The following is an 18,501-nucleotide window of genomic DNA, read 5'->3' as shown; positions in this document are numbered from 1 at the left end:
TTCAGACCGAGTATTGCAGCACTGCTGAACGCACTTAAAAGTGTGTACTGCTAGCAGCGTTAGTCCTCCATACCCTGGTCTCTAGGGCCCCATCGGAGAAAAAAAAAGCCCTGCTTTGTATATCAGTCACAGAGAGAGCTGACTAATGCGTTCTGTCCTACTGTTTTCCGTTCCGCTTTATGTACCGTTGCTATGAACATATGCTGCGAGCAAATTATAGACAAAGTTGTGGTACATGAGGTTTGCAGCTAGAGGAATTAGTACAGCCATGTTCCTGGTCAATAAAATAATATTGTTTTACCAGAACTGCATATTTGCTGCAATCACATTGTAAAACTGTGTGATTATGTGTGCATGTAAGCATGCGTCCATGCATGAATGAGGGTGCGTGTGTGTGTGTGTGTGTGTGTGAGAGAGAAAGATAGATAGAGAGAGAGAGAGAGAGAGAGACTGTGTGTGTGTGTGTGTGTGTGTGTTTGTCTGTCTGTCTGTCTGTCTGTCTACAGTGCCTACCATGTTTGTCTTTCACATAACACACGTACGCTGTGGGCTAACAACGAAAGGTAAAGGCTACGGTGACATAATGGAAAGTCTTTCTTGACCTCATCAAATGGGACAGAAACCTGTTATTAAGGCTAAAAGCTCACTGCAAACCTGTTGCCTCGAAACCCCTCATTACACGTCTGTGTTTGAACGGGCGCTCACTGATCTTTCTCTCTTTCTCTCTCTCTCTCTCTCTCTCTGTCTCTCACTCTGCCACCAGTCAAACAGGTAGCAGTGTCTGCATGTGTGTCCCGTGACAAAGGCTGCTGTGGACCTTTATTTGATATAAAAAGAAGCTAAGGGCTGGAAGCCATTAGCAGGCCGCTTCACTCCAGCGCACACATCTGACCAGGGCGAGAGTTCATCTAAGGTCACCGGTGAAACTTAAACGGTCAAATGTTGTTTGACTGTACGCTGCCTATCAGGCCTTCACCGCAAAAGGCAGGATATCTACAACCTACATAGAAGAGCAAGTGTTATTCAGAATACCCCCTGGAAAACACATGTAGCTTTAACATTTTACCAACCCCATAGCTGCTCATTCCAAAATTCCATAGCTCCATAGGTCCTTCACCACAGATCTCTGATTGTTCCCATGGTGGGCCATTAGAATGCAAAAGCCAGCATTTCCATAGCATCCAACAGGGTAGATAAGGGTTAAAGATCAGCACAGATTCCAAGCATCAAGCAGCGTCTCACTTCCATTTGTGCGCCCCTCTCGTTCCTCCCCTGCCCTTATCGGCACTGACGTTGTGATTGTAGGCACTTATGAATGTCCGATTCCGTGGTCGGCACAGTGAATACAGTTGACGATCTGATTGTGTGGGACAAAGAGTGCTTTGAGGTGGCGATGATCCTCTCACATCCTGTTCCCTCGCCTCCGCAGCCAGACGCAGATCAGAGGCGATAAACAGCGGGCCGTGCGGACGGGACGGCCAGCCGGCCGGCCAGCACGGTGTGGCCCAACCCAACCCAGCCCAGCCTAGCCCGGCCCAGCTCCGCTCAGTCCAGTGTGGGCCTCCACTGGGGCTGGGGGGCAGCCAGGGACAAGCCCACTCATCCGCCGTCCGCCCCACTGACCACCCAGCCTCGTCAGCAGTCCCCCACCCTGTCTGTCTGAGGGCCAGACAAGGAACACACACATGCACACACACACACACACACACACACACACACACACACAGAGACGGGACACAGATACACACAGGCGCAAGCAGAATTCGTACACACACACATGGATCTCATGCATACAGATACACACAAGCACATATACAAACAACTCATTCAAACTTGCACACACACACACACACACACACACACACACACACACACACACACACACACACACACACACACACACACACACACACACACACACACACACACACACACACACACACACACATCCCACTACCTATCTTTCACTCTTCCTATCGTTTGCTCTCCCACAGGCCACTCAATACCTGATAAGCCCTTAGGAGGTCACGGATCCCACGTGTTTCCATGCGTCTCTATACATCCCACTCTGTTTGCTCTGGCTCCAGCAGGGAGGTAAGCGATGGAGGATTGGGCCTACCCACATGATGATAAGTCTAAAATAGCCTTTTATGCAGCGCCACTCTTGCGTAGCGCGGCGGTAGATATGCATCATTTCCAAAGGGTTTTCCTCATGAATTACTTGGCGGTGTCAGGCTCCTCCATTTTGTGCAAGTGGCTCATCACAGTGCACAGTTTTTTTTTGTCGGAGGGCTGCAGTGAGTGCACATTGTTATGCTACTGGGTGGGTGAGAGAGGGAGGGCCTTTAATGCGGGCCACCAACTGCATGGAAGTTGTAAGGCACATTTCCGTGCGAATTCGCCAGTGTCACTGCATGTTCTTAGGCATTCCTCTCAGACAACAACAACATCAACAACAACATAAAGCCCTTTGGAGAAATGCATTCCTCATCATTCTGTCGAGCTGGCCAGCTCCCTGGGATAACACTTGGCTTTGGCACTGGATTTATGAGGTACTAGATGCTTGTGCAATGTGAGGCACACCAAATCATTACTTTAGCAAGAATTTAATTACTGAGTCTGACTATCTCCACTCGTCTCAAAGAAGAAATATGTGGTTCTGAAAAATCCACCACACACACACACACACACACACACACACACACACACACACACACACACACACACACACACACAAAAACATTTAAAAAAGGGAGGGGGAACAGCACCCTGTATAAACTTTGACTCCTCACTTTCATTCTTGACTAATTTACTGTACTTAGTTTTATGGGACGTTTTTGTTTCTTGCGCAGGCTCAGCGAATGGCAGCTGAGGTTGCGGAACACTTTATGTTTTCATCTTTAGGAGCAAACGAGCTTTTCTTTCCGAAGGTTGACATTCAAGGAAAGATGTTTCTCATCTAATTTGGTGTTCTGCTTTCAATGTCTACATCAAAATTGTACTGAAAAGAAAGTGGGGCTGTGTTGAAATCATGCAGATGGTTAAAATTAATATTTCAAAATGCATTTCCTTTAAATTAGTCGACTTGGAAAATACATACAATACATGCATAAATTAAACCACATGTGTGTGCTTTTCAGCATAACGGAGCATTTAGATATATCGTTAGCTTTCAGAGGATAGTAATTTGCAATTAAGTTCAGATTTTACAAAACTATTGCATTTGCATTCCTTCAGGATATCATTTCACCGCAAGTTAAGAGTGACTGATTCAAAGAAAATGAAGGAAACTCGTCCATTGATCCATCCAATTTGGAAAATTTCCGTTCTTTTTCTGCATTGTCGACTTAAGACACATCAGAGTATAACTCATCATGATTTAGATGAAAGCCACCAAAGGCCAACTGGGTTTGTCAGAATAGAAACAAACAACTGCATTACAACATCCAATTGCCAACAGTTCCTCCTATGGAAGCCTACTCCAGAGACGATGCACATCCATCAATCTCCACAATCTGTTTACCAATGCAGTAAGAGTTTATCCAGGCCATGTTGGATTCTTTTAAAAAGCAATCCTGCTTAAAAAAACAAAGTGGAAAAAGAATTTGATTGTGCCTGCATGCGTGTATGTGTGTATGAGTGTGTGTTTCCGTGTGTGTGTTTGTGTGTGTGTGTGTGTGTGTGTGTGTGTGTGTGTGTGTGTGTGTGTGTCTGTGTGTGTGTGCACGCGCATGCGTGTGTGTGTCTGTTTCTTTTGTCACACTTTCACCAAGTTAAGGCAACCCTGATATTCAATAGCAGATCTTCAAAAAAGAAATAAGGCAAAACAATAGTTCCCTGACTTGTTTTAAAAGTTATTCATTCTCCAGGAATGACAATACCATGGAAAATAAATATAGCGGATATAACCAAGCGTCTTAGGCACCCTGAGCAGTCACCACAATGTTTATGGGGAAACCGACAAAACCATCTAAAATGACCTTGATTTGATCAATCTCTGCTGTGGCTTTGATATTAACATTCAGTTCGGATGCAAAGAGTGCTGATGTTTTCATTTTTTTTTTAACCGAGTGTCCCGATACGCAAACAAACGGGCAGTGAAATACAATCGCACGAGGAAATGAGCAGCAACAAAAAGATACACATAAATCAGATGCCCTCACAATCAAGACAAATAACTCCCAGGAATGGGCTCTCCTTTCCTGTGCAAGCATTGGAGAGGCTTCCAAAACACAAATATCTCCAAAATCAAGAACATCGTCCATCTGACTATAAATCTGGTTAGTTCTTCCATGTTTGGTAGGTGAAAGTGAGGTCTTGTGAGATTGAAGAATAGTCTGCATACTTTGCATTTCCAGGTAAACCCTGTTATTGATAAGTCACTGTTTGCATTTGAGTTTTTTTCTTTTCTTTTTCTTCTACTGAACGTGCAGTTAGTCATGGAAGTGAAGGGCACAAACTGCAGGGTAATATTTGAGTCCGCAAAGCAAATCAACCTTTACGAGGCAGCCTCCTCTGACTCCGATCTTCATCTTTCCCACACACCTCAACAAACATGTTGTTTGGACCTTCGCTTCGCTTTCGATCATCTCAACGATCAAGTACCCGCACGTCTGGAAGCCTTTCTCCTCCGGTGGCTTTTCACTGAACCTGATGACTTACACATCCTGTATTTGGCGAGACATTTGTTCAGCCCTCACACACTGAAAGGGAGTCAACTAACTTGGGGGGGGGCGGTTGATATCAATGCTGTGGCATTCATCATCAACACGACCATATTGCCTGATCAAGCGGAGGACAGGGGAGTCTCTGTGCTTGGCTCTGCTCTGCTGCTCCTGGCCCCCTGGTCCGACTGGAGGGCTGGGCCGACAGCGGGGATGCGAGGTCCTGAGCACATTGCTCATGGCCGCCGTGCCGTGGAGTGCTCTCCCCAGATCAGCCCCCCTCAGCTATAACTCACCCTGCCTGTCCAGGCCAGGCCTGAGCCAAGTAAAAGGGGGCTTTGCAATCACACACACACACACACACACACACACACACACATACACACACAAACACACACACACAGGGGTGGCGTGGGATGGAGAGGCTGAGCTACTTTATCAATTAAGTATCATGGAGTGGAGGAGGTTGGGTGGCAAAGCTAGAAAAAAATCCCTGAAAGACCGCCAGTCATTTGAATACTTTGTTTGGACAAGAATCCACAGTCTCGTAATACTTCTCCAAAACTCTTAGCTATGGTAAATAATAAATAGGTGTGCCTAAATAGTATTGGTAAGAACTGATGCAGCCCCAGTCATAAATTATACTTTGTGCATCAGTCTACCCTGCTGCATCCTCCAGTCCAATGGAAAAGGGCTGACCAGGCTAAATAGTTCTGTTGTGCAACTAACCCCTTTATGTGAAAACATGAATCACCATTAAGACAAACCAGTTTAAAAGTTAAACAAAAACTGGAGCGTGGTCATTCTTCAAGTTGTTGATGGTTGCACCGTGTTGTTTGGAATACAGAGAACAGAACACTGCCAGAGCAACTAACATACTACTTTAAAAATGGTCAGTTATATTTACTTAAAACAGCATAGCTCAGGTTCTTGTCCAAGTTCTTCAGAAGACACACAAATGCACTCATCATGTCTAGGAGCTTTATTTATCAGCATCTTATCCTCTGTGCACGTGAGTCTTACGGGCTGGAGCGGGCCATGAGAAGGACACGGCACCGGGGTTTCCTTTGAAGTCTGGGGGCCTTCAAATCTTTGGTGACTGCAAGGTAAGCATCACTTAGACATGTGGCTGAGCCGAACAGTGCTACATTACAAATTACATAATGTCTTCCTTTAGCGCTGAGCACTTCCATCCCTGTGCTTGGAATAGAGAATGAATGTTGGCCCAGTTTCAGGTCGCTGGAGATAAGAACATCTTAATATGGAGCAGTGTATTTCTGCTGAATGGCTATATCATTACACGAGCTGTCAGCAGGCAGTTGAGTCGGCTTAGCATGAGCGCTGATGCCATGCCATATTTGTACAACAACTGAAACCCCTCTTTTGTGTCTATAGTAAAGCTTAATAAACGATGGTTTGGGTGAAGGCTGTCGAAAGTATTTTGGTTACAGATTGTCAAGCTGCACCCCTAAAGCTCCAAAACATTTATAATATGAGAATACAATTCTCACTATGTAACTGCTGCACATATGCGAAAAATGAGGCACCAATACTGAAGAGTCAGACAGTCCATCTTGTGCTTGACGGTAAACTGAAATGGGTTGCTCTCCATCAGCCTCCTCTGTGCCAACCGAATATTAAACACGACGAAAAAACCAACCAGCTCTCCGGGGGCAGCCAAAGCTGAAGGATGCAACCCTAAAGAGAACTAGCCATGTCTACCCATCTATTCTGCAACATTTGCTTAGGAGGCACTGCCAGTATTGGGGCACGCATCACTCGCCAGAAGCACCCTCTGCTTAGGGCGATTTTCCTCCTTCTGAAACTGAATCCTTGAATTGAGATTTTTTTTTGCTAAATCTGGTGGCTCAGTAGCACTCAATAACCCAGCTATTAATGTGTACCTTCCTGGAAAGCCAATGGTAATACCACTGAAGCTGTCCAAACTGACCAGCTCCGGCCAAATGCAGGCAGCGTGGAGAGAAGGCATTAGGCTTGCGGTTCCTTGATCTTTAACTCTTGAAAAACAGTGGAATCTCCATGCCAATCCAAAGCTAAGACTGGATCACTGGGAAGAAAAAAAGGTTTAGTGGTCATAATTTTGGGGGATTGACGTGAAAAAAACTACCGAACGCGTAGAACGGGCAACTTGTTTTTTCCTCCCCCCTTCCCTTGCAATTGATTATGTGGGAATTTGAAGATTCTGGAACCAATTGGAGCATTTAGAGCATTGGAGCTCCTAAAGTGCAATCAATTCCATGTACTGTAAACCAATACCCTCCCAAGGATGGGATTACATGCTTGATTCAATTGAATCAACACATCAACATACTGCACATGCTCGAAGACAAGTACACAACACACTGACTTTTGAACTCATGAATAACCAAGCCTGCCACACCCACTGGCCCAAGGGAACCCTGTTCACAATAAGGTGTCCACGATAACCACTAAATGCAGCCGTTTTCCACATCCCCAAACTGGACGGCTGGGAAGAAATAGCTGTGGTCAGTGTAGTGTAGTGTAGTTGTTCAAGATTGCCTTACGGGACATTAAATATCATAGCTCTCTACAATACTTGTTCAACTGTCATGGCCCCCCTTTCCACCTGACGATGCAGCTGAATGAAGGAGATCAATGGGGATGCAAACACCAGAAGAACCTCAGGAACAAATGATGCAAAAACATCCTGAAGTAACATGCAGCAAAGCAATATGACCTAGAATAGCAGTGGAAATCTGTATTGCCGATTTGGTCTATGAATTTTCCGGAAACTTCCAAGAGGTAATGCCATTTCAGCCGGCCAGACAGATGTCAATAACCACAACTTACATGATGTTAACATACACATATGCCACCAAAATCAGATTTACTACTACAGAAAGGTAAAACGCTGTCCATGACTCCTACTAAAACTATCTACTAATAATTTTACCATTTAAAATATGAAAATAAAAAATGCCACACTAAAGTAAACACTAACACATTCATACATACATGAAGTATTTGTGCGTGTTTTTTATACAGCTATTATGGACAAGGAGCCCACATTTCTGGAATTACATGAGACACACTTCTACGACAATGTCTTGGAGACACAATGAACAAAAAAAAAAACATCAAAGATTCGCTACAAAAGTGCCAGAGAGGCTAATAATACATTGTGAAGTTCTCTAAAACGGGTGATTGTTAACAGCGACATTGGATTAAACAACACTCAAACCACATTTTAAAAGCTATATGGCACTTTCTGAATGAAAGGAAATGTATAAAAGCCTATGTAAAAAAGTGCAACACATCTATAGAATGGTACTGTGAACAAAGGAAATGTAAATGCTAGTCTGGTTATAGCTCATTTTGACTGTACCTCAAAACACACACACACTCTCTCTCTCACACACCACACACAATCACACACTTATACACCGCAAACACACACATACACACACACACACACACACACACACACACACACACACACACACAAACACACACACACACACACACACACACACATACAGACACTCAGAGATCAGGCTTGGACATAACCATAAGATTAACAACAGATGTGTGTAGTTCTACAAAGCTCTGAAATAATACTATTAGCTGTCCACTGATTTGCAATATCATTTTTCATCCATCTTTTTACTTGATTAAAACTTAAGGTTTTTGGTTGCCATTCCATGCCTTCCGTACAGCCAGCAATGTCCAGCATGGGTTTAACCATAAGCTTATTAAGTCAACAACAATGTCCTGAGAAAATGGGTGAGAAATTATTTGAATGATTATGAGATGCCGTTTGTTTGACATGGACCTGTTTCATCCACAACACACATACCAGCATGTGACTGCAACAATAATACATGTGGTTGGACCTTGCGCCATTGGTTAAAGTATTACCATGCGCTGTCTGGCACTATGCTTTAGCTTGTGGGGACCCATACTTCGGATGAGAGATCTAGAACTTATTTCAGCTTGACTTGAAATGTTCAAAAAAAAAACTCTATCAAATCTTGTCTTGGATGAGACAGTCCGCCACAACAGGTAAGAGTGCAAATGCGACCATGCTTATCCCCGCAAACTTATCATGATTCACAAATGACCACACAAATACGAGCAATATGATATTGGGTATCTAAAAAACGATACAAACTTTTTAAAAAAACAAAATAGTGATGGACAAACAACGGACCACCCAATGGCCCCATAAGTGCAGACTGACCTACTCGAAGCTCCTGCCCAAAGACGGTCCGCTCCCCCAGAGCCGAGCAGTTCCAGCGGCCATAGCGGAACTGGTACTGACACTCATTGATGCCCAGCTGCGCGCCCTCCCCAATGACGATGATGGCGTCCGGGCGGCTCTGGCAGATGGCCCGCTGGCGAGGGGCCAGGCCAGGGATCTTATTGCAGATGATATTGGCACCCAGGGCCACCACAGAGGAAAGGGCCCTGCAAAGAACAGTGAGAGGAACAGGCAAAAAAAAAAAAAGAGAAGTTAGGGGTCTGGAAAGCAGACTGACTTGACACATCCTGCCAAGGATTAGCATTTATTAGTCCATTCGCAGCTCATCAGAGAGTGGTATTGGCTGAAGGGGCCTCCTCCAGCATGAAACTGAAAAAATAACATGGCACAGCCAGCGCAAATGGAGAGGGAAAGGATATTTTGTTTATTTGCTTACTGACAAGCCCTCCCCGCACTGGTTTGGCACGGAACCCTATAAAAATGAGCTGAGGTTTTCTGCATTAATTGTTAGGTAACATTGCTCGAATTGTTTCCAGGCATGAGTGGAATCGAGAATTGCTGGGTGCACATGCGCTATTTGTAGCCGTCGTTGCTCAGATTCAAATGTGGTCGCCTTCCACGCGGAGAGTGACACAAAACAAGTTATCCCTTATCACTTGAGACTCATGGGTGTTCGTGCACACATGTGGTGTAACGGACATCCATAAATAAATACAGCCGTGTGAGAGACCCCTCCCGCTGCCTAGATCTGCAATTGTGGCAAGCGGCTCCGGGCTCTTCGTTGTCTGAGATGTTAGATAGGAATCTGCTGTGGGAGAACCAGACCTCTTCATCTGTCACCTCATCAGTGTAAGTTTGTTTGACCAGATGGCTTCCCCATGGCGGGGCAACTTCTGCGTCTGATCACAATTGTCACAATTGTCACTGATTGACACGACTGTGACGTGAGACATTTGTTCTGTTCCAATGATTGTCTGCGTTTAAATAAAACAAACAAAAAACAAACAAAAACAAATCTATTAAAACAGCCTATTCAACAAACAGACTCTCTGTTTACAGCCCACCAAACCCTGCAGATACATGCTTTTCAAACAGGCCGGAGACAAGGGGACCATAAAAGAGAACATGGAGGCAGATGCCAGCTTTGATGTATGACGTAGGCCTCCAAGGGTTCCACCGCAAGCAGGGCAGGCTGATACAGGCAAGCTGTGTGTCAGCGAAAATGTGAGGGACTGAGTGAACTGCATGGTGTGCATGTAGCCCCTAACCCCGCCACCCCCTGCCCCCCAAAACATAAAAAAAAAAAAAAATCATAGAGCAAAAACACGCTTCCCCCAAAGTAGAAGGAACAAAAGGAGTACATGTTGATTGGAAACTGGATATGGCCAGCCATGTTCCCTCTATTTTGTTGATTAACTGTTTCCACAAAGGCACCAAAATAACTCTTGAATACAAAACCACATGCTCAAATGAAACTATAACTGAAACAAGGCATATATACTGTAAAACTACATTTGAGACTCATTCTTGGGTCTGCATGTCGACTGCAGCATGGAGTTCTTTCATACCAACAGACACACATCTTCCACAGATACGGCTTCGCTCATAATGTGGAATGATCTGCTTGGTAATACATGTGCCACGGTCACTTGACAAAAAAAATGTCTTAACGACCAAGAGAGTTACTTCAAAAGGTAACCGGAAAGGACTATATCAACTCGGTTCAATGTTGGTTACACAGTCCTTCAACTTGTCGAGATTGAAAAAGATTCATTAATTTAACTGAAAGAAAACTATAAAACAAAATAATGAAATTGTATGTTAAACCATTCATAACCATATTATATGCATATACAATCAGATAAAACTCTTAAACTAAATTGTCTAATATTCTAAATATTTGTGATAATTTCATCATTTCTGATATCTAAGAGACCTAAAATAGAAGACCCAGTGAAGTAAAAAATATTGTGGATTGGTGAAAACAAATCTAAAGTGAAGATTCCATAAGAGTTCAGAATCCGTAAGATATTCACTGGTAATTGAAGCAGTGTCTTCCTCATGCTGTGAAGGCTTTTTGAAGGCCTCCTGTTCAATAAATTATGCAGCACAATACCTAACCACGACTTACAGCTGTGTACAATTAGTTTGGTGAGCTATTGTCTGCATTCACCAGACACAAATGTTTGGTTTGAAGTTAGGCACAAGTCAAACCATGGGCAGTTTTCTATTAGACTCAAATTAAACTTGAAATAAACATCCATCTGAGAACCATAACTGTATTGAAGCATTTTACACTATTTCAAATTGGGTCACATGTCATGAAGTAGATTTATTATTTGCAGAAAAAAACATTTGAAACTGTGGAGTAAATCACTGCATCAAACGACAAACATTGGACATGAATGGGAGTCTGAACCGGCTAAGTAACTTCCAGGGTAAATCTAAAAACCTTCTACCTTCATGGTTTCACAAAGCTTATTTTAAACCTGATTTCCAGACACTAGATACAAAGATATAAATACAAAGATATAAATTCTACACACAGAGAACTTCATTAGTACAAGTATCAAAGTTATACGAGTTATAATTAAGGGGCATTTTAACAAGAAAAATAATATTCCTTTATATTGGCGAAAGAGGGGAAATCAAGTGCATCATTTGCTTTTGACCTCTAAAGAACCTCTTTTTTGACACTTAACCTCTAATATATGAAGTACCAAATCACTAACATTTCGTTCTATGATCACTGATTGTTATACCCTCTATCATGCTGTTACGCATATTTCTATAAAAACTAAAAAAAAGGTAATTGTCCTAAACGTCCATCTCAGTTGCGTACTTTGAGAATTAGTTACATACACTCATTCAAAGTGGATGAGAAACTATTTACAAATGGATCATGGATGACTTGCTGTGCTTTTGCACTGAGGTTGAATTTCACATCATTTTGGGGTATCGTGATTTGGGTTTGAGACGTAAATAAACAAACACAAGCAAACAGACTAAAACCACAAATGAAAAAGCACAACAGAGTGTTCACGTAGGTAAATGACACGTGACTCCATGTCCATTTCATGATCAGTGAAGGGTTTTCACTCCTCCCTGCCAGAACATGTGAGGCCCTTTAAGGTTCCCCAGCTTCCTTCTCCAGACTCTTCCGAGAGCCCAGGATGCTCTCTTACAAGCCTCTGGGCACTTGTACATACTTTGGAAACTTATTATATCGGTAACTGTTGCTGTTATCATAGCAGTAGTGGTCAAATGCAGTCGTAGTATTTGTGGTGGTGGTATTCAGAATTACAGGAGTATTGACAGAGGGGATGATGACACAGTAGTATTAGTTGCATTCATTTTAATAATAGTCTTACTGTTTGTATTAGTATTTGCAACAGTGGCTCTACTAGTTATAGCAGTGCATTATATCACAGAAAAAGTTCCCTAACAGTTCATGACATTTATCACACTAATGGGATTGCTATGAATATGTATCAAGTTGGCCTCATCCCATAATATGGGAGGTGACTAGAGACTGCAACTATCCCTGAGAACCTGCCAGGCTTCCCTCCGTTGTACTTGTTCTGAACTGCCTTTTAACGTGTTGTTATCGGTACTAACAGTGTCGTTTAAGCCAGAGATGCTTATAGAGTGTTGATGGATACAATAAAAAATGGTTCTCTCGATTCACTAAGGCAAACATGACACACTTTTGAAAACTCATTATCTTCATATCTCTTCACAAAGCACCCAAACACTTGTCATGCCCACCGAGCAACAACCCGACACAAGGATATGTGATGTTGCTCTGCAACTGCATCATGCGATCAAAAGCTGGACATTCCACAGCTAATCTCTCAAATCCCTGCATCATCAAAGTGCACAAATGCGATTCTGTTTGCTTAGCGGCTATCCTGTGTGCTCTGTGACAGTTCACAAGAGTAGCTCGAGCGACACACATTCAAAACAGTTGGGCAATTCAATGGTTCACACTGATGCCTGGGTTTTTCTCTACTGGTGTGAACCTCAATAAAAAGGATTTACACTGAGGAATAAGATGACACCCATATCAAACATGTCACCTGGCTGTAGAGGTTAAAGCATCAGGCAGAGGGCTAACTTGCTTAGGAAGCAAACACTCCAAATATTCCAGTCCATCTGTTAGCTGAATAGCTTAAAATATCCTGTCAGTGGCACAAACGGTGTGCATTTCTTTTAATAATATGGGTTCCTGTCATCCCAAAGGACTTCCTAGTTTACTCAATTATAAATAATCTACTTCATGGCTAAATGCACTTCCTTTTAAACATGTAAAATAAATGTTACCAGGTCTCCTGGCTCAGAATGTGCTATAACAGTGGCACTGTATATTACAAACTCACCTAACACAAACTAAGAGCTGCAACCTGGAATGACTGCTTGGCTGGAGTTTCTTTTAAAAAACTAACAAAGGTTAAAATTAAAACTCTGCACATAGCAGGATGTATATTGTGCCCAATTTGGGTACATATGCTTTATTTTGTTGGGCAATTTTCATCTATGCTTAAAACAAAGTTTCACAAATAACTATGTTTAACTTGTTGAAGTTGTCTGTTGTTTAATGATTTAGCTGCTAATATTGTGTGCACAGGATAAAAGTCCCACCAACATCAAAAGAACATTGCTTGCTTCACTGACAACAGGCATAACAATGGTCATGTCTAACTACAGAATTCACAATGACTCATATAACCATTCATAAAAAAAATATTCATGAAGAAACAAATAACAGTGACTACAACCTGACTTAACTAGACACGGAATAAAAAGCAACTTAACCAGACAATGATGTACTAACAATTGGGCATGTCCCCTCACCATATTATTATCAGTGGCACCTTATCTCCTCTGGTTCAAATGATGAATTTAAAAAGACAGTGGGGGAGAGAGAAAGGGAGTGAGGGAGAGTAATAGAGACAGATGTGACAGATATATGAATTGTATTTGCCCTCTTAATTCGTACAAACCAGCAGAACACAAATATATGTGACTTAAACCGATACAATATTGTACAAACCAGTCTCTGTCTTACAATTACTGTAATGATTAGGTTAGGACAAATGGCTGTAAATTATCAGCCTCTTTGCATTAATGTAAAATAAAATGTGGAACTGTGATAGAGCATGGGATAGCTTCATAGGTAGAACACAGCTCTTCTCCTAGTTCTCCAAGGGAAATCCACCACCCACCATGGACCTCAACAAATGTCACTGTGTGAAAATAGGATAGGCTTCATAAATACACCGCGTGATAGGAAAGGGCACTTTGCAATAAAAGGGACCACAGTTGTAGGCTTCTTCAGTGCTTGGACTGTAGACTTCCAACCACCTCTCCCCTTAAAGTGTATCAAATGTGTTCTGCGCAAGAGTGTTTAAATTGTAAAAACAAACAATGGTATGTAGTTTCTAATGTGCAAACCAGTGCTAAACATAGACATGCCTTCTTTTAACTGTAACTATAAACCAGATCTATTTTAACATCAAATGTGGGGTCCCAGGAACGAAGATGAACACCATAGTTTGGTAATTATTCTAGAAACGCAAATCAAACTTTCTGTTAGAGGTAAATCTGTCTTGTTCAAATTCTGTAGCCTACACACGTTGGAGGACACGTCAATTAGCAAGAGAGTGTAATTGGCCGATGTTGTGGAATCACTTTGTCGGGGACAGGAGACACGAACAGACGGCAGCAGACATGATGAGATTGCACATATATGTTAGCCTTACAAGTTCTGTAGGTATAACAACACAAACATTATTCATAAGGACGACGCTTCCCACTCTGACTCTCTTTTAAATGTATTGAACTTCTCTGCCGCTCCGTGGCCAAACCTGTCCCACATTGCAAACGTACTGCAGGCTATATGTCGTTTTTCAGTCACTTTGCCTTAGGACTTCCAACCAGTCTGGAAACGCTCACACTTTTTTCATTAGGATGAAAACTTTTGCTTGTCCAGAGGACGCCGGTTAGCTTATATCAGATCAAATCAATCCCACGTGGACCTCGTATATTCACAGGAACTTTCAGGCGTTACAAAAAGGTAATTCCTCCCGAGGGGAAATTATTTGACTGTCAGCGATGATTGTCATTAACGTGTATGTGACACTCCTTAGTCATTTGAACTGAAGTCTTTCAGAGGACTTATTCAGTTTGTAATACATTCATGACAGAGGCTACTTGTACACTGAAAAAGCCAACGTTACAGCATCGAAAAGCCATGATCCATCTCCCCTTCTAAAACATTTACATCCTTAATAACGTTAGGTGTCAACGAGATTCTACAGTGGAAATGCAAGGTCAGACAATATGCAAATGTTAATGTTCCGTTAACTTAACATCATTGGCGTAAAAAAGATGCCACATGTGTTTTTATTGTCAAGTCCGCCTAACGCCCAGTGGTAAAGTGATATGCAAGTAACTAGTTAAAGGAACTTACAGGTAGCTACCGCTGGTGAGGATGAGGAAGATCTGCGGATAGTAGACTGACAGCAGTACACTGCGCGATGAGAAGATGATCATGATGACATTGAGCAAACTGCCGCTTTCTGATGTTGTGGAGAAAAACTGGCATACAATTCCTTATTCCTTTAGCTGCGCGTTTAGTCCCCGTGCATTGAAACAAAAAAGACTTGTCTTCCAGATTAGCTGTAGTGATCGGTAGAGTCAGTGTCGGTGCTCCTATGCAGCTCGCAGCTCCCAGGGCCGTGTGTGTGAGCTGGAGTCTGGCATCTCTCAGCGGTAGGGGTTGTTACAGAGTGTGCTTCCCGAGCAGGAATGATGATGGTTTTTAGGGATTTTGGATGGCAGAAAAGTGCCTTTCTCTCCTCTCGTGAGACCCGCGGCCTGCCATTGGGCAGAGAGACAGTGCAATCCGCCCACTTTTGTAACACAACGACAATAGGGCGACACAAGATCTGGAGCTCAGGACTTAAAACTTTTCATTGATCTCATCGGAGTTAAGGTACACAATCGCACACACTGTGTGACTTTTGCAAGCCCCTTGTAAGGTATACTGCTTAAGTGTCACAATTCACTTCCGCTTGAACTGCTAGACCGTTGTGTTACTAGCATAAAAGTGTATGCCTGAAATATACGCATACATTAATTGCAATAACAATCATGGATTAATTAAAAATGCTCATGTGTGAGCATGTGTGAGGGTTCCCAATGTATGACAAGCCCCTAGTTGTGAGATGGCTACTGAAACACCTGCCTTATCTTTCTCTGTACTATATTTTCACCTTATAGATATTATATTTTGGTTTGGTACTCTTTCTCTGCCTATAGAAGAAGTGCTTCAAGCAAATAATGAATGTGGATGGCGGTAATTTTTTTCCGGCACACAGTGAAGAACACTGAAGGCTTCTATTTGAGCCGACTTGAAACAAGGGGGGATTTGTATATTGAGCCTTTAGCCTTTTAACATGGCACAGTGTTTACAATAATACCACATAAATTCCACAAAAGAATAATTATGGCAAAATCGCAGCTAAACTGAGAGCCAAAAGGGTTGCAGAGGGCTTTAAAATGAACACCTGATCACAGCGCTCTAGATCGAGGTATAAGGACAGGAAAATGAATGCCACACATATGGAGGCCATAATGCAGTAATTCAAATAACTTAAATTGCTGTATATGGAGAAACACGTTATTCAGTAGACCTATGTTGACAATGTGCTCTACTGTGACCATTTAGCAGCATTGTGTCAGTATTGTTGGACGTGTCTAAAGGTGTCTGTCCACACACTCATGAAAGCCAGATCTGTCGTCTGTCATCTCCTGCTGCCTCTCATTATTGAGAGTAAAGAGGGTATCATGAAAGATTTTCTCAGAGAAAAGGCCGCTGAAGTGAGCAAACAGGTTTGGCCTGGTTAAACAACCAGACACACAGCACCGCTTTGCTTACAGTTTCCCAAATGTAAATCCCTCTCTCAATATGAGCCGTCATCATTGCCATCATGATATGATATGGACAAGTGCATGAAAGATAACAAAGGATGTGATTTAAGTTCATGATGTGTGTTTGTTTTCAGATGACTTTGTTTTTGCTCTATTTTACCAGCTTCTGCGCCCAGGTTTCAGAGTCCACTATTTACTAGCCTACTAATTAAGTTAATTAAGTAAATTAAATACATTTTAATTTCCCATTTAAACCCCATGGAAATGTAAGCCCATGAATGTCAGTCCATGCATGTTTCTACTGGGGTGCAGGGTGGTTACATTTCTATAGCCTAGTCCTCTCTAGTCTAACAAATTAAGTAGTGTCTGCAGTGGGATGATAGGCTTTTGTTTAGATGCCAACCAAGATATTTCTACCTAAAAAAAAAATGACAGTGGCAACCACTACACATCACACAAAAGGTGAAATTAAGACTTGGTTAGTGTTTTGTACATACAAGCTGTGGCTTTATGAAGAATTCAGGTGAGGTATTGCAAAACAGGTAGAAACTCCGTCTAGGCAAAGGAATGTGGAAATACAACTCAATGTCGCTATTAAAGAGGGTATGTAGAGGTGAGCCGAGCACTGAACCAAAAACCTGTGCCATTAGCCAATAGGGAAATAAATCATCACTACTTTTAACGGATAACAGGAAATGCAACTTAACCTCAGGAACATTCCTCTAAATGCTACGCGGATGAGGATAACGTGTCAAGTTCACCAAGGTCTTGGATGTGGCGCTCGCCAACAGAAGACAGGTGTACTAAACGCATTTAGTCTATGCACTGTACAGTCTTTCACACATCAACTCATGCATCAATCAATTCAAACTGTGAAGTGAGAATGAGGACAGTCTGGACTTGTGAATGCTGTGTTGGAAACTCACCCGAGCCTGAAGTAGATGATGCCAAAGCATAGGAATACGTTGAAAATCCAGTGTCGGGGGGGTCTTTGCATGGTCACGGTAGCGTTTGCGTTCTCATTGGCAGCCCTGTTCAACCTTTCCAGGTACAGCAATCACTTCTGTTTCGAGTAGAAGTGACTCTCGAATCCTTTAAAATCTCGGTTACTTTGAAATCCATAGTGAGGAGATAAAGCAGGTGGAACAGAATGCTGATCAAAGCTGTGGTCAGCTTTTGAAATTGAAAAGCTGAAAATAGAAGAGATATGAACGAGTTCACTGTATTCTTTTATCTCGACCCTTTGTTTCAAAGTGGAGCGAAGTAATGTGTTTTCACTTGTTCCTGCGCCCCCAGGTAAGGCAGTCTCGCATGATAATGTTCTCTCTCACACACTCTCCTTCTCTCTCGCTTACTTTCTGGAATGCCGGCAGATTGTGTTCCTGTCACCTAGGAGGTTACTAGTTCATATGCTTTGACGACATCTTAAATTCTTTCCAAGTAACTTCAGGTACACTAGCGCAGGTAACAAATCCAAATCCAAATCCACGCCCCTCTTTCGAAAAAGTAAGAGTATAAAGAGGGATGGGCCACGTCTCTGAACGCGTGTAATTGTTATAGAGGAGGTATATTAGCAAGAATAACCCCTTAGAAAACAACCAACATGAACCTAGAGCCCTTGATATCAGTCCATTGTATCTAGTTCTCTTGGAAATTATA

The 18,501-nt window shown here is 42.5% G+C and overlaps 1 protein-coding gene across 3 annotated transcripts in view; it reads right to left on the bottom strand.

Annotated features, from left to right (window-relative positions):
- wnt7bb (wingless-type MMTV integration site family, member 7Bb) overlaps window positions 1-17,839 on the bottom strand; it is a gene marked incomplete at both ends in the record, with an annotated part of 28,665 nt that extends 10,826 nt beyond the window's left edge. The window contains 2 exons of one of the 3 annotated variants that reach the window (XM_080841865.1): window positions 8,883-9,113; window positions 17,769-17,839. In XM_080841865.1, the coding sequence (XP_080697991.1) occupies window positions 8,883-9,113; window positions 17,769-17,839 (302 nt within the window). Of the gene's footprint in view, window positions 1-8,882; window positions 9,212-15,379; window positions 15,463-17,768 lie in introns of those variants that run through there. The other 2 variants (XM_080841864.1, XM_080841863.1) reach the window with 2 other exon arrangements.
- Between the last annotated feature and the right edge of the window lie 662 nt (window positions 17,840-18,501).

Source organism: Sprattus sprattus, assembly GCF_963457725.1.
Source record: "Sprattus sprattus genome assembly, chromosome: 7".
Lineage (NCBI taxonomy): Eukaryota > Metazoa > Chordata > Actinopteri > Clupeiformes > Clupeidae > Sprattus > Sprattus sprattus.
The sequence above is the reverse complement of the archived record's forward strand: the minus strand, read 5'-3'. Positions and strand labels throughout refer to the sequence as shown.